The sequence below is a fragment of the Capsicum annuum genome, chromosome 2 (genome assembly GCF_002878395.1).
Source record: "Capsicum annuum cultivar UCD-10X-F1 chromosome 2, UCD10Xv1.1, whole genome shotgun sequence".
Taxonomy (NCBI): Eukaryota; Viridiplantae; Streptophyta; class Magnoliopsida; order Solanales; family Solanaceae; genus Capsicum; species Capsicum annuum.
This window is the reverse complement of record NC_061112.1, coordinates 104,606,753-104,628,554: the sequence shown is the minus strand read 5'-3', so window position 1 is coordinate 104,628,554 and position 21,802 is coordinate 104,606,753. Positions and strand designations below refer to the sequence as shown.

The window sequence follows — 21,802 nt, the reverse complement described above, 5'->3', positions numbered from 1 at the left end:
TATAGTATTAGTTGTCTGCTTTTTTTAATTAGTAAGTATTTTAATTTACTTCTTAAATTTTTTTTAACTAATTAAAAATTACTAATAAATAATTTAAAAGTAACTACTTTCTTCACTCAAAAAGAAATGATTTATTTTAATTTAAAATATAATTTAAGAAAAAAAAAAAATCTTATGATCTTAAATTAAAATACTGTTAAATATATTAAAATATTTTTTAATCTTACGGTTATAAACATATCATGTGAAAAATTAAAATCAAAGTATTTAAAAAAAAAGAGATAATTTTTTTTTAAATGGACCGAAAAAAAGTACTTAACGTTAAAAACTAATAATATTGTGAAAAAGAATTTGCTCATCATATAGTAGTGGTCTATATTGGATTTCCACAAATCTATATTCACTTTCATTCCAAATTTTGGAGTGCCGTGGCTTTGTTTGCTTGCTTTTCTTTTTTTTTTTGGTGGTTTAATTTCCTCCATAAGCATTGCAAGCAAACAGCCATGGCGGCTCCTCTTCCTTGTATCACTACAACCCATACATCCTCATTTTCAATATCCCATGCAATCATGTTGAGCTCTATTTCAATCTTATCCTTCTTTCTTCTTCTTCTTTTTCCTTTATTCTCCATGGCTAACAACAAATTCATTGGTAATTTATTGGCTTTGATCTTGACATGTTTAGTTGTGATTTTGAGACCCTTATGGTTGATAAATGAACCCTTTTAATATCTATGTTAGAAATGTATGTTTAAGGCTGTTGGTATCTTTAATGGGATTTTGGAAATGATTTGTTTGATGTGTGATGGATTTATGGTTGTATAAAAGAACCCCTTTTTAATGTGTATCTTGGTGTTTTGTTAGTGATGATTTTGTAAGTACTTGTACTTTCTTCCAGGTGGGCAGCTTGTGTAAAAGTTGAAGAATATTCTTTGGTGACTTTAGGTGTTGAAGTTTATGTGTGTTGATTTGATTCTCTTTAGAGAAAAAAAATGCTTTCTTTATTATGAAAATGAAATTATATTGTTTGCTATTTTGCTAAGGGAGCTGGTCCTTGTGTTCTTGAAATGGATGTTGCTCGGACTCTTCAAAAATGTTGATAGGTGTGTATAGGATGGTCTAGAAGTAGTGCATTTTTGGAGGATCTAACATGGGTGCGACAACATTTTTGAAGAGTACGAGCAGCAGAGATTGTGTTTATATTAGCTGTTTCATAGGAATTAGTGATTGACAAGGTTTTCTACTGGAAAAATTAGTCCCTATATGTTGTCACTTTCGTATTCATGTCATCTTCAATTTATTTTGTCTTGAATCCTAATGTTACATGATGTGCACAAGTATGATTCTGTTTCTTTTATTAGTTTGATTGTTTTCCAGGTTAGGTGTAGTTCTGTAAGACTTCATATTTCAAAATTTCAATAGTGAAGTTTTATAATGATTGACTCTTTCTAAAACCCAAAAAGTTGATACCTTTTCATCTCATTTAGCCAGATTGCAACCCCCCACCCCCACCCCCACCCCCACGCCCTCCTGATTGGTGTTACTGTTTTTATACTAAATACCTCAAATCTGTTATAATGTGGTTCTCTTTGTGACAATTAGGTACTGAAAATGTAGAAGTCATAAAGTATGATCTGTTCCCTGAAATCCTCAAGGAGGAAGCTGTTGGAAGACTCTATGAGCTTGGAAAGGTATTAGAGCAAGGCAAACTACTTTAATCATTACTAGTGGAAGCTAAATTTTCCGGGAAGCATTTTTTTCTTATATCGTAACTGACTTTTATCTTTCTTAGAGTACAATACATTATGCATCAATGAAACTTCCCAAATGTTAAAAATTCATTAACCGATTTCTGCAGCATTACCGTTTGCTTTTTTTTTTTTTTTCTGTAACTTGTTTTGCTGCTATTTGTTATCCTGTTTTTCATAAGTAGAAGTGTTGTAAGTAACAGTTTTTTGTGTTGTGTGGCAGGTAAGTGACGCAAATGGCTACCTTGAAAGAACCTTCCAGAGCCATGCATCGATCAGGGCAGGAAGTCTTCTTCGTACTTGGATGGAAGATGCGGGCTTGAAAACGTATGTTTTCGACTTACCTTACTGTATTTTTAATGCTTCAAAAACTTAATTGAGAGCACTCCTGGTTCCAGGTGGGTGGACCAAATGGGCAATGTCCATGGTCGGGCAGAAGGAATTAATCCAAGTGAAAAGGCTTTGTTAATTGGCTCTCATTTGGTGAAGCATTGATTACTTACCTCTTCTTATAGTAGATTTGTTTTACTTCCCAGCATTACTAGTTCAAGATGCTGCAGAAGAACCTGACATGGAATATTTTTGTGCTATAACAGGATACAGTTATTGATGCTGGATTCTTTGATGGCTCATTGGGAATAATTTGTTCAATATCTGCATTAAAGGCATTGAATTCCTCTGGAAGGTTGGGTAACCTCACGCGGCCAGTTGAGGTGAGACACATAGATATAAGCAAACATGTTACCCAGGAATATGATCTTCTGTCATGTTTTCTGTTCTGTTAGTCCCTGTTGCAACCGTAAGGGTATACTCCTTTTTTAAAATTAAACTTTTAAATGCACATTTTAGAAGTAATCAGCTATATCTGAGAGGGGCACTGTACTTTATGCGTGCCCTATTACTTCCTAAGTAATTTCTTTTTTAACTTAAATACCACACTTCTCTTGGATTGATGACTATGGTTCTAATACGGGTTATGACTTTTGACTTGCAACTCATGAGCTTTGCCACAAATTTGGGCTATGTTCTCACTTTCAACTTTATTTAAAAAAAATTGGGTTGACATTTAAAACCAATTCACCAGAAGCTAATGTTTATGGTTGCAGACTCCATGAAAGATGTGACTTAAATATGAGGCCATGAAAGTGGAAGATGGGGTAAATACTTGTTAGCTCTCTGTTGTGATTAGTAATAAATTAGATCCTTATTAGCCGGGATTCCTATCATTGTGCTATCTCTCTCTTCATGGTGGAATAAAATGTACATTTCAGAACTGCAACCTACAACCGTCAACCAGAATATCCATAGGCTCTTCCATTTTCCATTCTCTAAGATATTTCCGGATTATGAAATCTCATCTTTATAGTGGAGGCGAAATAATGGATATTCTCCCATGCTGCTGATAACCAGAAGAGTGATGATGTCTCCCCACTATGTGTGGCAGAAGATGTAATTTTTGTCATCTTGATTAGTATTTAGCAACCAGCAACGTAGTTGCAATAGTCTTACAACAAGTAGATTCATTCACTTCGCCATAACTAGGACTGCACTTATTATTTTTGGTGGAAAAGGACATGACATTCAGAAAACAGAAGAAAATACTGGAAAGCATATATTACCAACATCTGCAAGCTTGATGTTGGTTTGTGGATATGGGTTGGAGAGAGTGAAAATTCTAAGTTGCATCAATGAATGGTTCTGGCTAAAGAGTGTGAAGCAATGAATCTGGTTCTGGCAAAAGAGTGTGAAGCAATGAATCTTTATGCAAAATGCAGTGGTGGTGGGGTCTAATATTAGCATAATTGTGTTTTTTGACAGATTTGGTTGTCATAGAACAAACTTGCGTCTTGGATATGTTGAGGTGAAACGGAGTATTAACAATTGTGTAACACTTGTTCATCTATATTTCCTGTAGATATTCATTCGCAAGTATGATTAAGCAAAGAGATAGTTTGACATCTGCCACACTGCCTGCTTGATAAATGATAACTAATTAGTTGAGTCACTGAGAGAGCAAACTTGGACGCTAGAGTACGCGAGTGCGTAAAGAATTCTATGGTATTACCAAATCATTATATGATCAAAATAGAATACTAGGGTAATACATTTTCTAAAAAATTCACAACTTCTGAGATTTATGCTTGCTGATGTATAGTAGTAAGCTTCAAGAGGACAAGTTCAAATCCAACTGTAAGAGTTTTGGAGTATGCATGAACGATTCCATGGTTTTCCTCTCCTCCTTCTCACAACTTTCTTCTTCTTGGGCAAGTCCTTCTTACCTCTTTTCTTTCATCTTTGAAGTGTGTGAACTCACCAATGAGCTGTATATTCCCCCCTTTGGGCCATCTAATGCTAGCTCAAATAGTGTATTCTGACATCTTGGAAATGTTATATCCTTGAACTGCCAAAATTTGAGTTTACATTCCATAATTTTCAGGTACTTTGACATAATTAGACCTTCAAGGAGAGAACTAAGCCATACTATCTAACAAATACAACTTTTGTTATTAATTAAGCAGTAGAAACTCTTCATGAAGGATTTTATTTTCACATCTAAAATCATTATAATTTGTGCAATAATATTTTTGCATCCTAGTCTGTTTAGGATTTAGATATGGGCAAAAGAAATGATGTTATTTAAGATCACCAGTGATCATTGTGTGAGCAGGATTATTAGGAGTTGGAGTGTGCAAATACGAGCATTTGTAGCAATCGTTACAGCACTTACAGTAGTGCTATTTGCTTAATGTATTGGTGCAGCCAATTTGACTTCTCTCTGTATTCTTACATTTTGCAGCTTTTATTTTCAGATAATATCAAATGATAGAATATTTAGTATCTCCTGCTTTTTATTCTTCAATATTGCAAATATCTTATGTACCATCTTGCAGGTGATTGCATTTAGTGATGAGGAAGGAGTAAGGTTTCAGTCTACCTTCTTGGGGAGTGCAGCTATTGCTGGCATATTACCAGTTTCAACATTGCAAGTGCATGATAAGAAGTTTGTATGGCTAACCCAAAAGCTTGTCTTTGTTCGTATAACTGTTGTCTGTCAGTACACTAATGTGCCAAGTGTTTCAGTGGTGTGACAGTGCAAGGTGCTCTGAGAGCAAGTTCAATAGAAACTACAGAAGAAAATCTTTTGCAGCTCAAATATGAACCAGAATCTGTTTGGGGCTATGTTGAGGTCAATAATAGTTCTCAATCTACCATATCGAAGTCACTAACTACTTCATAATATCCCTGGTAACGTAGTTGCTGATGATAGATCTTATTCTAATGATCTTTTGTAGGTTCACATTGAACAGGGACCTGTACTGGAGAATGTTGGTCTCCCTCTTGCTTCAGTAAAAGGCATTGCAGGGCAGACAAGGTTGAAGGTGTGTATTCTTATCCTACCGCCTCTCAGAGGTCTATTTTTATTCTAAGTTTGTCAATATAACTTAGTAGGAGCACATTTTAAGGCTCTAGTTTTCTGGTCTTTGTGGTGATATGACATTACAAAGTAGAAAAGTACTTATATTATGTATCAGTGATCTTAATCTGAACTGCAAGGTGGAACCTTGATGATCCTTGCTATGGGAGAAGTGGATTTTACTTTGGCACATTGAAGCTAACTTCTAAAGTTTGTAACTGATTAAATCAAGAAACATATTTCAAGTCCTTGGGCAATAAATCGATTAATCAATAAGAGGGGGAATTGTTGAATTGGAGCTCTAAAGACAGCTTGGCTACTTCCACTTGTCAAGACTAACACCTCCTTTTGGTATACACTGTTGCATATAAATTTGATATAAGTAAAGCTTGCTTGACCAGATCTTTTGAATTACTTATTGCAGGTGACAGTGAAAGGTACCCAAGGACATGCCGGGACAGTACCCATGAATATGCGACAGGATCCTATGGTTGCAGCTGCTGAACTAATTGTATTTCTGGAAAGTCTTTGTAAACAACCTGACTATTATCTGTCATATGATGGTCAATGCACATCTTCAACAGTGGAATCTCTTGCAGGATCTCTGGTCTGTACTGTTGGAGAGATATCAACTTGGCCAAGTGCAAGTAATGTCATTCCAGGGCAGGCAAGCACTCTTTAACTGCTGAGATAGGAATTCCATGTTGTTCGTTATCCATATATGGAAACTCGAATTCATGGAATGTTTATTACTATATGTCCTATTTTCACAGGTAACATTCACCATAGATGTACGTGCAATGGATGACATGGGACGAGAAGCTATAATTTATGAATTTTCCAATAGACTCTATAATATGTGTGATAGGCGTTCCGTCTTTTGTAACGTTGAGCGGAAGGTGAGAGATTCTTTAATCCTTTGTGGCTTTAACTGTAGGCTGCTCTATGACTAATACTCCTGTTGGTTTAGCATGATGCAAATGCTGTGGTTTGTGATCCTGGCCTGAGCACACAGCTAAAATCTGCATCTTATGCTGCTTTGAAAAGAATTACCGGTGAGGATCCAGGTGATGTTCCTGTACTAATGAGTGGAGCGGGGCACGATGCAATGGCGATGTCTCATCTAACCAAGGTGAGTCATACTCGAACCTTGTATTTGACGTCTTGGATGCAATTTCCTTTTTTTAAAAAAAATAGTATATATATAAAGGCGGAGACCAAACCACCTTGTGCACACCATTGTATAGAGTACTTGTCGTCCCACCCACCAGCACATGTACTTGACTTAGGTATATAGGAAGTAATCACCTAATGTGAACTATGTGGGGATTCGAACCATGGTCTGTCATAGTCTTAACCACGTTCATTGACACTTGGATGTGATTTTCTTCTTATTTGTTTTAATGACTGCATACTTTCTGATAGGTGGGAATGCTATTTGTGCGTTGTCGTGGAGGCATCAGCCATTCTCCTGCAGAACATGTATCGGATGATGATGTCTGGGCAGCTGGAATGGCAGTCCTAGCATTTTTGGAGACAATGTTGTAATTGCTGTCATTTTGCAATGTAACTTAGTGGGCTAGTTGGCCATTCATAGTCCCATTTTGTACATACATGTATTAAACTTATATAGTTGCAGTAATGAGAATGTATACTTGCAATAAAGCAAGTTGGTCTGCTACTTAAATGTGAACTACCGTTAACCAAAAGTCTTGATTCAAGTGGCGATATGATTTTGCAATTATGAGAAAATGGAGAAGCATAAACAAGAAAAAATAGAAACCACAAGTGGAGGAAAGGGTCTTCGTTGAAAAAGACGCTCATAAGTTCCGAGTCTAGGTGTAGATCCAGCTAAGTTTAGGCATGGCGGATGCTTTTTGGGAAAAAATTTGTTGGAGAAATGGGTAACTGGTGCAAAAACAAAGTGTTCGAATATTTTTAGATTTTTTTAAAGCTTGTATTTTGTAACGGAAAGAACTGTTCTTTGAAAAACACTCAAACCACTTCTTCAAATTACAGTGTTTCAAGTCTTGAAGAAAACTAAAGAAAATTAGTTGGAAACACTATGGCAGGATCTCACGAAAATTTCATGGACATACATTGAATCGGAATCGGTTGACCGTGGTGTTGAAGTAAACAATACAAAGCTGCACCAGACGAAAGCATGGTGGCTTTAGTGAAAAATCAACTAGCCTTTCACACACAGATTAGTAGTTGTATTACATCTCAACCATTATGGACTGGTTCATGCCTCCATTAGCAAGTTTTCAAAATAATTCCTAATAGGCCCTTGCAACTAGGATAAAAGTTCTGTATTGCAGGCTGGCTTCAGTCAAAAGAAATGCTGATCTATAATGCTTACCCACTTACTTTACAACAGGAGGCTGAGCTAATTGTTGTAGCTGATGGACAACGTGTGACATCCTCGGACGCATTGATGGAACATGTTGTGTACAAGAATAAACAAGATCAACAACTTTTTGGATGACACTAACTTCAGGAATCTGAGAAGAGGAAGAAGATGATATGAGAGGATCCAAGAGTTCAACATATCGATGAGCCTGCACCAGAGGCGTGGCCCATTCAAATATACTTTGAAACCCAACGGAATCAACTGCCTGTGCTGGTCTTCGTCCACTAACTATTTCAAGCAAGAGGACTCCAAAGCTGTAGACGTCGCTCTTTGTAGTAAGCTCATTTCTGTAAACAAACTCCGGAGCAAGATACCCATGAGTACCACCTGCCATGACTCTCCTCTCATGCATAACTTCCCATGGTACAAACTTAGACAAACCAACTCCCATTAGATGGGCTCCAAAATCTTCATCAAGAAGAACATTGCTTGCACGAATATCCCTATGCACAACTTGTGGCTTCACTTTGTCATGAAGAAACCTGTCACATTTGATGAAAGTAAGCACTAAACTATGTAAAAGCAAAGAAATTGCTAAGGTAGAAACTAGAAAACAATGTCGCGTTTTTAGATCGCGCACACTTTCGCTTGAGCACTAGCAGAGACAGTGCGACAAAACAGAGTTTCCAACAACCAAACATTTCATCGTTAACAATAACACAAGAAGACCAGTCATTCTCACCTTATGCAGTACTTAACATGCTTGCTAGATCCCACAAATCCATTAATTACTTAGGTGGTATCTTAGTTTAGTAACATACTAACATAATTTAGTAATAGACCCGGTATCATCTTTGTCCATTTTTCAATTTCAATAAATATAACATCCTAGGAATGACTGGTCTTACTTACCTATCCTTGATAACCAGAACTAGGCATCTTGGTTGCTTCGCTTATGACAGTGACCTCCATAGACTCTTATACATGCGCGGACGTATTCAACATTTTACTTTCCATAGACATCCTACCTAAAACAATGCAAAACACTCAAAGTGGGAACTCGTGGATGCAAAAAGACTGTAAGATGTAACTATTCTATAAAGTATGAAGTTTTTGTTTCTAAAGGAGATGTCCCTGGCATCCATTTCCTCAAGTATTTTATCTTTTCTCACTTACTTCTGCTTGAATTCCTTGTAGTATATTAAAATTATAAAGACCTACTTGCAAACTTTCTAAATCTCCAAAAGGAGCAAAATAACCCGCTTACTCAAGTGACCTATAATTTTCAATGTAAACCAAATAAATTATGGAAAATAATACATCTGAACAAATAAGTCAAAAGAAAAGTTGAACTACCAGAATCATAGTAACTCGTTCCATAAAATTAAATCTGGTGATGATAGATAAGCGCAAGGACCGAGCTATCTTATGTTAATTGTCTCGCCAGATCTTCATGAATAATTGGATTCTTCTTTTACCTTTCAAGATTTCTTCCGTATATATCTCGCATTGGGCGTTGGTAGGGAGGACCCACATGCACTGTTTCGGGTGTGCGAACACCTATTGAGCCGGGCACGAATTATATAGCCTTACATAGAAACTTCTAAAAAATTGGATATGTATGCTGAGTAGCATCACCAATCAATCAAAATTTTCAGGGAAGTGCTTTGGTTGGGGGACTGACTTGAAGGTACATAATTTGGGGGGAAAGAGCAGAGATTCGATTCCCAGGTGAAACAAATTTCTAAAAGCTGCCGTCCTTTTATTCTTACTCAACTTTTCCTTCTTTTTCTCCCATACAAGTTGTTTTTTCTTTTCCATACTTCCTCTATTGGCTTTCCTTTTAGTTTGCTCACTTTTACTTTAACTTGGTTTTAACTTAGAAATTCTAAAGTGTGTACAAGCTATTTTGACTTAAAAGCACTTAAAATAAGCCAATCAAACAGGCTCTTACTCTCTTTGTTCACTTTTTTTATGTAGTTTCTTATAAACTTTTTTCTCTCTTTCCATTAAATTTTCCTATTATTATGCTCAAAGAGTTTGTTGTTACACTTATGATCGGTAACAATCTTGTTAAAGGGAAATCATCACTCGGGATTTTTTTAAAATTCTGGGTCTGCTACTGGGCACCAGGCGGTGAGTGATCTCATAAACCTCTGAAAGCCTTATCCACTATCATTTCCTTTTCAAAGGAATATTACATAGATACAAGTTTAACATTCTGCCACCTTTAAATAGGGTCATAAATAGTTAACAATGCATCCCCAAATAAAACATCAGTACACAGCTTTCCTACAATATTTGATAGTAAAAGCTGAGACAGTCATCTGTTTTTGCACTGTGAACGGACTGAACAACTATGGAGGATGTTCCTCAACTTTAGGGGGATTTTGTGGACCATGCCAAATAATATAGTTGATGTGCTAGCATGCTGGATATGACCCTAGATAGGAACATGTGGAAGATGTGGAGAACAAGTATTAGGGTAGAGGGGTAGTAGGTGGGAGTGTGTCCATGCTAGTAGGGTGGGATGCTTTGTTTGTAACCGTACTGGTAGTCGTAGTGCTATGAGTGTGTTTAGTAGTTTCTTGTTAATTTTTCTTTCTCTAACGTGCACTGTAACCAACTAACGTTCACTAAACCCACAACCACTGCCCGGCTGACGCCGGCGACGACGTCGGAGCGCCGGTAACAGGCAAGGATAACCCCCACTCCCTCTTTCTCTCTCCCCAGTTCTCTCTACCCTCTTCTCTCTCCCGTTCCCTGTCCCCCTCCGTCGTTCGAATCACTCGTTGCTTTCGCCGGCGGTCAAGGTCGTCGTCGGCTCGACTCCGGCGACATAGGCAACGCGCAGCTCCGGTCACAAGTGACCGATCCGGCGGGATCCGGCGGGTTCATCTGACAGTTTTGCTGGTTTCGACCAGATCTGATTCCGACAAGATCTGATTCCGGCGGCACTCCGACGAAGCTCCGGACATAATATCCCGGCGACCAGTTTCTGCATCAGTTTGCTGGGATCCAACATACCAGGCAGGAAAAGAGGACTTGGTCTACAAGCGTAACCCGGTGACTTCTAACCTTTGCTATTTCAATCTTTGTATAAATTCTAATATTATCTCCTGTATCTTGACTTGCGCTTAATTTGTTGGGATTGTTTGTTGTCGTATATCTCCGGTTTATTCCATTGCTTAACTTAGTTATAATTTGTGGGTTTGACTTTTTCTTTATTATTACATATACTGTGCCTGTGACTTCTATTTCCTGTTGTTGCTTTATTATTGTCGTTGTGAGTTTTTCTGGGAGTTGTGGCTGTGAGCATTGACGGTAGGATAGGGTTATGTCCGAAGGGGTTGGGGCGGGGGCCTGTGTTGGGGGTGAGGGAGGAGGGAGGGCGGGTGTGGGAGTGTAGGCCCGGCGTTAGGGGAGGTAGAGAAAGACGTGTTGCTAGAGTTGATAGGCTACGGGTTGGGTCTTGGAATATAGGTACTCTTCAGGGTAAGTCTATAGAGCTGGTGAAGATTCTTAGAAAGAGGAGGATCAATATTGCGTGTGTGCAGGAGACTAAGTAGGTAGGGTCTAAGACTAGGGATGTGGATGGTTACAAGCTTTGGTACTCTGGTAGCGAGAGGCGTAGGAATGGAGTTGGCATCTTAGTAGATGAAAAGCTTAGAGGGCAGGTAGTGGAGGTTAAGAGGATCAGCGATAGGTTGATGACTGTTAAGTTGGTCATTGGGGGGTCTACTCTGATCGTGTGTAGTGTTTATGCACCGCAAGTGGGCTTGGATGGGGAGGAGAAGATGCGGTTTTGGGAGGCGTTGGATGAGGTGGTGAGAGGAGTGCCTAGTTCTGAGAAGATTGTTATAGCAGGAGATTTCAATGGGCATATTGGGGCGTTACCGGGAGGCTTTGGCGATGTGTACGCCGGTTTTGGTTTTGGGGAGAGAAATGAAGAGGGAGCTGCTCTGTTGGATTTTGCGAGGTCCTTTGGGTTGGTAATGGTGATTTCGAGCTTCCCGAAGAAGGACGATCACCTTTCGAAGTACGATAGCCAAGACGCAAATTGACTTTTTGCTGCTTAGGAAAGGGGATAGGGTGTTGTGTAAGGACTGTAAAGTCATCCCGAGTGAGAATCTTTCGACCCAGCATAGGCTCTTGGTGATGGACTTAGGTATTAAGAAAGATAAGAAGAGAACGGGTGAGGAGGGTAGACCTAGAATAAAGTGGGGCGGCCTTACGCCGGCGAATGCAAGGGAGATAGGGGAGAAGGTAGCGCGAATGGGGATGTGGGAGTGCAGGTGCATCAAGGAGACTGCTAGTGAGGTGTTGGGTATTATTTCCAGGGGTTGTGCCGGCCATCGTCAGGGGGATTGGTGGTGGAATGAAAAAGTTAAGAAGAAAGTAGAGACTAAGAAAGGGGCGTATGCTAAGTTGGGTGAGAGTAAGGATGAAGATGAGAAGCGGGCTAATAGGGAGGAGTACAGGATAGCTAGGAAGGAGGCTAAGTTAGCAGTCACGGCGGCTAAGACGGCAGCGTTCGAGAGCTTGTATGTGGGGTTAGAGGAGAAAGGAGGGGAAAAGAGGTTGTTTAGGCTTGCTAAGGCTAGGAAGAGGAAGGGTCGTGACCTCGACCAAGTGAAGTGCATTAAGGGGGAAGATAGTACGTATTGGTGGAGGATGGTCACATTAAGAAGAGATGACAGTCGTACTTAGATAGGTTATTGAATGACGAATGGGATAGAGTTATTGTGTTAGGGGAGCTGGAGCACACAGAGGGGTGTCGTGATTTTAGTTATTATAGACGTTTTAAGGTAGAAGAGGTCAGAGAGGCTGTTCGCAGGATGCGTAGGGGTAGGGCGACGGGGCCAGATGAGATCCCTGTGGATTTTTGGAAGTTCTCTGGCGAGGCTGGCTTAAGGTGGTTGACTGAATTATTTAACGGCGTTTTCAAGTCGGCGAAAATGCCCGAGGCTTGGAGATGGAGTACCATGATCCCTCTTTATAAGAACAAGGGTGACATTCAGAGTTGCAATAACTATAGAGGTATTAAGTTATTGAGCCCCACTATGAAGATTCGGGAGAGAGTGGTCGAGTTGAGGTTGAGGAGGATAGTGTCTATCTCGGAGAATCAGTTTGGATTTATGCCCGGGCGCTCGACGACGGAGGCAATTCACCTGGTGCGGAGACTGGTGGAACAATTAGGGAAAGGAAGAAGGATCTACACATGGTGTTTATCGACTTGGAGAAGGCGTACGTCAAAGTCCCTAGAGAGGTACTTTGGAGATGCTTGGAGGTGAGTGGGGTACCGGTGGCGTATATTAGAGCAATCAAGGGCATGTATAATGGAGCTAAGACTCAGGTGAGGATGGCGAGAGGAGACTCAGAGCATTTCCCTGTCTTGACGGGGTTGCACCAAGGTTCCACTCTTAGCCCGTTTTAGTTTGCTTTGGTGATGGATGTGTTGACGCGACGTATTCAAGGAAAGGTGCCTTGGTGTATGCTCTTTGCAGATGATCAAGGGTTCAGGTTGAGCAGGAGCAAGACAGAATATTTGGAATGCAAGTTTAATGACGCGAGACAGGAAGACGAGATGGTAGTAAGATTGGATTCCCAGACGGTGTGTAAGAGGGATAGTTTCAAGTATCTTGGATCCATGATTCAGGGGAATGATGAGATTGACGAAGATGTCTCCCACCGTATTGGGGCGGAATGGATGAAGTGAAAGCTCGCCTCAGGGGTGTTGTGTGATAGGAAGGTGCCGCCCAAGCTTAAAGGCAAATTCTATGGGTGGCAATCCGTCCGGCCATGTTGTATAAAGCGAAATGTTGGCCAGTCAAGAACTCTCACATTCAAAAATTGAAGGTGGCGGAAATGTGGATGTTGTGTTGCATGTGTGGGCTTAATAGGGGTGATAGAGTTCGAAATGAGACTATTCGGGAAAAGGTTGGTGTGGCTTCGATAGAGGACAAGATGCGGGAAGTCCGATTGAGATGGTTCAGGCATGTGATGAGGAGGGGCACGGATGCCCCAGTTCGTAGGTGTGAGAAGCTTGCTTTGGATGGTTTCAGGCGAGGTAGGGGTAGGTCGAAGAAATACTGGAGAGAGGTGATCAGGCGGGAATGGAGCAGTTACAGCTCACTGAGGATATGACCCTAGATAGGAAGATCTGGAGGACGCGGATTAGGATAGAAGGCTAGTGCCAGTTTGAGTCATTGGGATAGGGCATTACTTGGAAGATGTATTATTCTTGCTAGGACACTTTGTTGCATGCTTTATTACGAATTTGTTTACTATTCTTTGTTTTTTATTCCTTGTGGGTGGTGTATTTATGTCTTGACATCTTGTTCCATGCTTTATTAGGTATTTGTTTATTATTCCTTGTCTTGAGTCGGGGGTCTATCGGAAATAGTCTTTCTACTTCTCCTGAAGTAGTGGTATGGACTGCGTACATCTTACCCCTCAGACCCCACTATGTGGGAATACACTGGGTTTGTTATTGTTATTATATTTAGTTTATAGTACTACTCGGTGGGTGTCTTGTTTCTGTTATAACCTACTGGGTGTTATTCCATTTTGTTGTTTATTTTTTGTTTTATGATGTTCTTTATACTATTTTTGTCCTGAGCCAGGGGTTTATCGGAAACAGCCTCTCTACTTCATTCTGAGGTAGTGGTATGGACTGCGCACACTTACTCTCCCCAGACCCCACTTCGTGGAAATATACTGGGTATGTTGTTGTTGTTGTTGTGCTGGCATGCTGGAACAGAGAAGGCAGTAACACAATTCAGAAAATGAGATGGAAGATTATTCCTGCGTGCAATTGTTGGAGAGTTTGGGAAGAGAGAAACCAACAATGTTTAGAAAATAAAGCCAACCATTTCCAGAAGATTAAGATGAAGTTTAGAATATCATGAAACAATCTTTGATGTATTAGAATCCTTGCGAGATGACAGAAGATCAGATGCTCTATACTTTTGTAATCTGTAATTAAGGAGTACACAGTTTATGTGTAGTCTTTATATAAATATACAAATATGTTACCTTTTAAAAAAAAGATTCATGACGAGCGCTCCTGCTCGAATACTTAAGTTGACCCACACCCCACCCCCGGAAAGTGAACACAGGAAGCCAGAAGGCCAGTGCAGAGCTAGGGCAATAAGAACTAGCTGGAGTAGCTAAAACAGATAAGGAGATGTTGTAGACCAATAAAGTTTTGCTAATAAATTGTGTTATGTGCTAACAAGAAGATTGTTGGTCTAGAATGTGCAATTTTTCAACTGGCTTCTGAATGAAAAATTAGGGGACAACAAAAAATTGCAATTTTTCATGCATTCTTTTTTTAATATTATAAATCACGCATTCTTACCATCCCTTGTATAACTTCCATGATAACATCCTCCAATTGAAATCAACCCAAAACATGTATATATGAGCTCATAGTCATGTCAAGAAGGGAAGCATGAAATCTAGAGAACAAACTCACATACTGACAAAAATCATTCAGCCCAGGATAAGTTTTAATAACTATTCCTAATCAACAGTGTAGATGAGGATAATATATGAATGCTACTTACGCAATTCCTTGTGCAAGGGTGGTGGTGACTTTCATTCTCATGCTCCAGTCCAAACTCCTACCTCCTCTAGGAATATGGTGTAGCCATCTATCCAGGGGTCCATTGATAATAAACTCGTACAGAATGTAGCGGTCACCATGATGATAACAACATCCTTTGATAGACACCAGATTTGGATGATGAAGTCTTGCAACCCTTCCAATCTCGGAATAAAACTCCTTCTTTCTCTGAAAGCCGGACCTCTTTAATCTTTTCACAGCCACCCTTGAACCATCGGGTAAAAGCCCACTATAGGTACCACCTGTTTTGGCATCCCCAAGGAGACGATTTGCTTCACTGAAATTCTTTGTCATGGATTTTACTTCGTCACGATTGAATATCTTCCAGGATGGGGGAACTAATGCAACTGATGCACGAGATCTCCTGCGTCTTTTACTTCGCCTATATACAAGAAGCCATATCACAATAGCTGAAGTGGTGCAAAGAATCAACCCACTCACAACTGCAAGAATAATGAGATATTCTCTATGGCAACGCATATGGCGACACTTGCTCCCTGATGTATCAATATAATCACAAGATCATTAAAAATCATTAACAAATATAGATTTATTTAGATAACGATGGATGCCAGTATAATGGTTAACTAAAATCCACTGCTTAAGGAAAAAATAAAAGGGGACAGTGGAGTTGTTAGTCACATATTATAACCACACTATATCAGGGGAAGAGTTTGCTCCCACTTTTCAAAATCACACTTGGTGAAGGAAAAGCAATTAGAAATAAGTCGGTTTGCAATCACTTACCAGAATCAAGCGAGCATATAGAAGCATGAGTTACGTTGCATCTCTCAGCTATAAGGGGTGTAGCACCAGTGGTTATCGATGTACACAAATCCACAGACTTAAAGTCATAGCATGAGGAATTTTTGCAACTAGAGACCAAAGTTTTCTTGGAAGCAATACTCTCATTCCAGCTAGATGCATTATCAGACCATTTCCAACCCAAACCAGCTGTCGTATTGATGCTCCTTCCGCCAACCCAGCATCCATTACTATCATTGCCACAGAGCTTTTGGACAAAGTTCAGTTCTTCTAAAGATGTTATGGAAGCCAGGTTTCCCCCAAAACCATTGCAGTAAATCTCTGATTCATTCCATTGCAAAGAGGTCGCATTATATTTGAAACACTTTTTCCCACTTGGGCTGCTAAACCAACCAGGATCACATCTTCCTGCTTGAGAAACAGTAAACAATAGTGTCAAAGAGATGAGACATAATAACTAGACCAGTTTTAAAAAAAAAAACATATCCAGTGTAAACCCACAAGGAATCTGGGGAGGGTAGAATGTACACAGCTCTTACCTCTACCGCAATTATATTTGGTAGTTATAGTGATTGTGCATTAACAACATCGGATCTAGGATTTAAATTTGACAGGTTCAACCTTTAGGTTCTTACAATTGAACTCATTACACATGTCAAATTATGGGTTCAAAAAAGATAATGAAATTTTGGTGATGTTTTACTTATGTGTCTATATTTTGTATCGAAAACGTCGAATACGATTGAATCGATTGATTTTATGCCGCATACAACATTATGCTAAATATAGTAGAGCATCATCACTTTAAAATCCTTGATCCTCCACCCGACTCAAGGCTTCCTAAGTTTTTGGATATTTATCGAGTGAAAAGCTCCTAAGTTGCTTCCCTGCAGTAGCATTCTTCTAGCTTCCCCTACTTTTTGAGGACAAGGGATTGCATACAACATGGTAAAAGGAGCAGAATGGATCTTTGCAAATAGAATTCAAAAAAAAAAAAACATGAAGAAAGTTTGCACGAAAGAATGTTCCGAAAGCAAACAAGAGCCGAGAAATATTTTAGCAAAAAAAAAAGTTGTTCTGAACAGTTAGATCTTAAATTCATGATGCACCATAAAACTCTGGTATCACGAACTTGTTTATATCTAATATGTCATGATGAACAATAAAGCTCAGGCATTATGAACTAGTCATATCTAGTACCACAACTAAAGATGACTTTTCACTCTAAAAAGAATCTTTATCTTCATGAATGAACTGGCAAATGAATTGTGTTTTATTTACTTGATTATGCCAACAACTGAGGGATCAGCTTCGAATTTAGAATTCATTTCGGATAAGGTCTCAAGATTCGGAGATTGAAAGATTCAGCACAATTGGCCATCACTGCCATCTCAAAGTAAGCTTAAGAAATAAGAAAGCCCAAGAACAATGCTTCCACCTGTTCATTGCCAATGACTGTAACTACAGGGTTAGTTATTCATTCCCTTCCCTCTACCCGTGTCTTATAAACCTGATAGGGGGTAAACATTGTTTGGCCTCTGTGTTATGAATTGTGTGATGTCATTCAGATTAGTTGAGGTTTAACATTGAGTTAAATTCAGTTTTCACATTTTATTTATTGAGACAGAAGGTGTGCTAGATTCAAGAAAGACGGATGAATGAAAGTACCAAGTTCTGAATAGCAAAACCAAACTTAGTGCATTTAATTTAAGCTTCAGCGGGCTCTTCACTTTTCGTTCAGCTTGGACTCCTAACTGTGTTCAATCAACCCAAAAGTCAGTTTTCTCTGAGATTATCCACAGCTTTACTGATGTAGCAACAATTACTCATCTTTTTTAACCACAGCAGAAATGAAGATCTCACAGGAGAAGTAATCACCCATGTCAGTTCAATAAAAATTAGAACTTACTTCTTTTTCCTACAGAACGAATGGAAAAGAAAGGTTGGGACCAAATTTTCTTTGTAATTGTGGAAGCTAAAATGAACAGCTACATGGTTCTTGGCATGACATTTCTACACGTGTAGCAGCATGTCTAACACCATAATTTGCAGGGATAACTTAAAGACTTGAAAGCAAAGGTCCTAGAAACGAGGCTTATACAGCATGTAGGAATCACATTCCATATGACTGGAAATATCCAGTTAAAACCATCAATATTCAAAAATTGCAGGGGAGAAAGGTAAGATAAAGTTGGATCACCATAATTTCCCTACTGCTTTCATTCTATTCCCATTTCAAACAAATCTGCTGTGATATCTCAAATGAAAGATGCAGTAATATCAAGCCAGAATACAAGTGAAACTACCACAGCTCTACATGCTGATCAACATTAGACACGTTGTTCCTCCCAACACTTAGTGCAGTTTTCTCAGGAAAAAGGGTGAAACACATCATCAAATTAGCAATTTCTAAAAGAGTGCATCACTGTGAAAGGATCCCCACATTATTCATCAAGGTCATCATTAATCCACCATAAAAACATATATATTATCTCCCTCAAATACAACCAAATTTTCACTTTAAAGAGCAACCTAAATATCTTTTATGGATGAAATGAACAGAATCCACTTCTGTTCCTTTATCCACTGAAAAACTTAAATTCCAATTAGATGATTATGACCACCAGGATTTCTTAAAAGGAATACACGCCAGTCAAAACATTGTTCTGATTGCAAGCACAACTGTCTTGGAGGCAGTCATTGGGAATCAATAACTTTGGAAACCGGAAGTGGAGGTTGGTTAATAAAAGTTTGGAAGTTCATCTTCTATTTTTGTTTTTGGAGGGATAACTGGCTGCAAGATAGTCTTCTATGGCCTGAGCTTAATGATACTGGGAAGTGACATCGTCCTCAATATCTCCATTTATGAATGATATTTTGGCCCAAGATACCCCAAGCTGTAGACCTTGAAACTATGGCAAGTTGATGAACAAGATTGGATTTGCTAGCATTTATTTGTTCCAAACTCGAAAGTTCACTGTGCTAGTTTAAATGAAAATTAACACATAAATATACACACATCCCATAAAAAGCATTACTAAGAAATTCCAATATATTTTGTGGGATGCACAGAAAAGGCAGCCCAATGCACTAAAGCTCTTGTTGTGTGCAGGGTCCAGGCAAGGACCATAAGGGTCAATTGTACGCAGCCTTACCCTACATTTCTGCAAGAAGCTGTTTGCACAGCTTGAACCCGTAAACAGCTTGAACCCGTGACCTCATCATCACATGGCAGCAACTTTAACAGTCACACCAAAGCTCCCGTTTGACTGGACGCACACAGTAACATATAATTAACCAATAAATTGAAAGATAATTATAGATTCAACTCCATTACTAATTCTGAAAAGAGCCCTAATCTTATTAGCACAAGCCAAACTATCAATTCCAAGGTAATTAACTGAACAATAGTCTAAATTAGTACTAAAAAAGTACCATCCTCTTGACTTTGATTCTCAGAAGATGGAGCTACTTGTGAATCAACTGTCTTATTAGAGACCTGAAAAAAAATATAAAATAAAAATCAGAACCTTTTTTACCAAATTCACACAGTAAATGAATTCTGATGACATATTCAGACACCCTTCAATCTAAATAAAAAGAATAGGGGTTTTAAACTTACAGAAGTGGAAGCAGAGAGCTGAAGCAAAAAACAAGAAAGCAGAAGCAAAGGGAACATGAGATGGTTAACACCCATCATCACTTTGTCTTACTGTATAGCAAAACCTAGGCTGAATTTGTGAGTGTGGGGCTGGGCATTGTGGATATGGGGTTGGGTGGGTAGGGTTTTTAAGGAGTTCACATTTGGAGTGTTGAATGGTTAGTTGAAGAAGGAAGAAGTGTTTGTTCAGACTCTCACCTTTTGGTTTGTCCCCACACTCCCTTAATGACTTACGTCAAATCCAAAGAGAGAAATAAAATTTCAACTTTCATATCAGCCTTTGTTTCTTTCTACTTTTATGGAGAAAAATAAGCCACAAGGGCCCAGCAAGTTTCCAATTAAAAAAAAAAAAAAATATTAAGTGGGACTCACAAACTTGTCCCTAAAAAAAGAAAATTAAGTTCCTTAAACAATTAGAATAGTTGTGGGACAACTAGGTTAGTTGTCTAAACAACTTCTCTCAGTTGTCGAATAGCTACGCCTAGTTGTTCAATAACTAGGTGTAGTTGTAGGACAACTGTGCCTAGTTATTGAACAACTTCACAAAGTTGTGGAATAACTACCAAAATTGTTCTACAACTGGGACAAGTTGTTCGAATGGAAAAACTTAAAAAAAAAACTCAAAAAAAAATTCTCTCCCATCTAATTTAAAAAAATTGGAGGACTTCTACTTAATTGGACAACTTATTTATCCTTTTTAATCGAAATCCCTTCACCTATGATAGTGCCTGATTGGAAAGCCGTTTTGAAATTGGTTTTGTGTGATTGGGTGTGCTTATATTGTTTGATTTGTTGAGATAATTATGCTTTTCAACTGTTAAGGAGGATATGTTAGTCACGGGCAGCTCAAGCGTACTCGGGCCTAAGGCCAAATTAAAATCGCAGGCTTAAAATAAAATTAAAAATTTATATTTTTTTATTTAAAATCTATTTTTCTAACTTTTTGAGATGCAAAGTTGTTAATAATTTTTTTATAATCGATTTCTTCTAATAATTCTTTTTCAATTGATAATATAGTCAATCCACTTAATCTTTCTTGAGACATTGTTGATCTTAAATAAGATTTTATAATTTTTAATTTTGAAAAGCTTCTTTCCTCGGAAGCGACTGTTATAGGAATTGTTAACATTATTTTATAAGCATTTAGAAAAGAATCAAGTCGTTTTATTTGATTGAGTATCTCGATTAGAGTATTATCTTCTATTTGTATGATTTCCCTCAACACTTTTAATTCGGAGTATAAGTCTATACCGTCAATATCAGAGTGAGTATTATGTTTTAAGGAACATTCAAGATTAAGGCAATATTTTTTAAAATTCTCATCATCTAATAATCGCAATTTTTTTCATTAAATAAAAAAACAAAAATACTTTCATATGCTTCAAATTATTCAAATCTCTTTTGAAGTGAAGAAATGACTTGGTCTACTATATATGAGAAGTAATTGACTTTAAAAAAGTCTTCAAGAGATTTTGTAATTTCGTTATTGACATTCTCATCAAATTGTTTCTTTCTATAAATTACACGTTTACTACGAAATTCAGGTTCTATATTCATCTCTAATGCAATTTCTTTAGCTGCAATCATAGCAGTTGTAAATCCTTCTTCTCTATATTTTTTGAAAAGAAAAAAAACAAGACCCTCTTAATTGATCTATGACAACATCAATATGCATATCTTTTGATTGTAAACTTTTGCTAATTGAATTAACAGCAAATAGTGTATCATACCAAATAGTCATACTAAATAAAAATTCAAAAATTTCAAGCTCATAAATTGCTAAGCAATTAGCTTCACTTTTAGTTTTTGAATCATCACTAACTTCCACTAATTTCAATAAAGCATCTCTTATTTGTGGAGTTTGAAATCTTATTGCTTTAATATTTTCTATACGACTTTCCCAACATGTTTGTGACGATGATTTAAGAGTTAAACCGAATACACTATCTTTTAAAAAATTTCATCGCTTAGTGGAAGAAGAAAATAGTGAATATATGCATTGTACCACTCCAAAGAATGATATAACTTTTGTACAAGAATTAGCCATATCATATACTACTAAATTTAGATTATGACAACCACATGGTGTATAAAATGATCTAAGATTTATATTAAGAAGTCTTTTTTGCACTCCTTGATGTTTTCCCTTCATATTAGATCCGTTATCATATCCTTGTCCTCTTAAGTTATCAACATCAAGTCCAATACATTTTATTTCATCTAAAATAACT

The 21,802-nt window shown here is 38.1% G+C and overlaps 2 protein-coding genes across 3 annotated transcripts; one reads left to right on the top strand and one right to left on the bottom strand.

Annotated features, from left to right (window-relative positions):
- Window positions 1-348: 348 nt before the first annotated feature.
- On the top strand, window positions 349-6,843 carry LOC107858882 (allantoate deiminase 1). Its single transcript, XM_016703686.2, has 12 exons — window positions 349-651; window positions 1,602-1,690; window positions 1,971-2,074; window positions 2,146-2,230; window positions 2,344-2,460; window positions 4,639-4,748; window positions 4,829-4,934; window positions 5,041-5,127; window positions 5,587-5,829; window positions 5,936-6,061; window positions 6,133-6,294; window positions 6,588-6,843. The coding sequence occupies exons 1-12, from the start codon at window positions 504-506 to the stop codon at window positions 6,708-6,710; spliced, it is 1,500 nt and encodes a 499-aa protein (XP_016559172.1). The 5' UTR covers window positions 349-503; the 3' UTR covers window positions 6,711-6,843.
- A 395-nt stretch (window positions 6,844-7,238) lies between these two features.
- On the bottom strand, window positions 7,239-19,872 carry LOC107858881 (C-type lectin receptor-like tyrosine-protein kinase At1g52310). Of its 2 annotated transcripts, none has more exons than XM_016703684.2 (5): window positions 19,533-19,872; window positions 19,346-19,409; window positions 15,893-16,321; window positions 15,087-15,642; window positions 7,239-8,057 (listed from the first exon to the last, which is right to left on the bottom strand). In XM_016703684.2, the coding sequence occupies exons 1-5, from the start codon at window positions 19,608-19,610 to the stop codon at window positions 7,529-7,531; spliced, it is 1,656 nt and encodes a 551-aa protein (XP_016559170.1). In that variant the 5' UTR covers window positions 19,611-19,872; the 3' UTR covers window positions 7,239-7,528. The 2 variants fall into 2 exon arrangements, with proteins under 2 accessions (XP_016559170.1, XP_016559171.1); XM_016703685.2 differs by having other exon boundaries at window positions 15,893-16,318; window positions 19,533-19,845.
- Between the last annotated feature and the right edge of the window lie 1,930 nt (window positions 19,873-21,802).

Excerpts from the sequence above, each read along its gene's own strand:
- LOC107858882 (XM_016703686.2), top strand. The coding sequence starts at position 504 with ATGGCGGCTCCTCTTCCTTGTATCACTACAACCCATACATCCTCATTT. Across the intron at positions 1,691-1,970 it reads GACTCTATGAGCTTGGAAAG|GTAAGTGACGCAAATGGCTA; the intron begins GTATTAGAGCAA and ends GTTGTGTGGCAG. Across the intron at positions 4,935-5,040 it reads CTGTTTGGGGCTATGTTGAG|GTTCACATTGAACAGGGACC; the intron begins GTCAATAATAGT and ends GATCTTTTGTAG.
- LOC107858881 (XM_016703684.2), bottom strand. The coding sequence starts at position 19,610 with ATGATGGGTGTTAACCATCTCATGTTCCCTTTGCTTCTGCTTTCTTGT. Across the intron at positions 19,410-19,532 it reads AGCTCTCTGCTTCCACTTCT|GTCTCTAATAAGACAGTTGA; the intron begins GTAAGTTTAAAA and ends ATTTTTTTTCAG. Across the intron at positions 8,058-15,086 it reads ACCCTTGCACAAGGAATTGC|GTTTCTTCATGACAAAGTGA; the intron begins GTAAGTAGCATT and ends CAAATGTGACAG.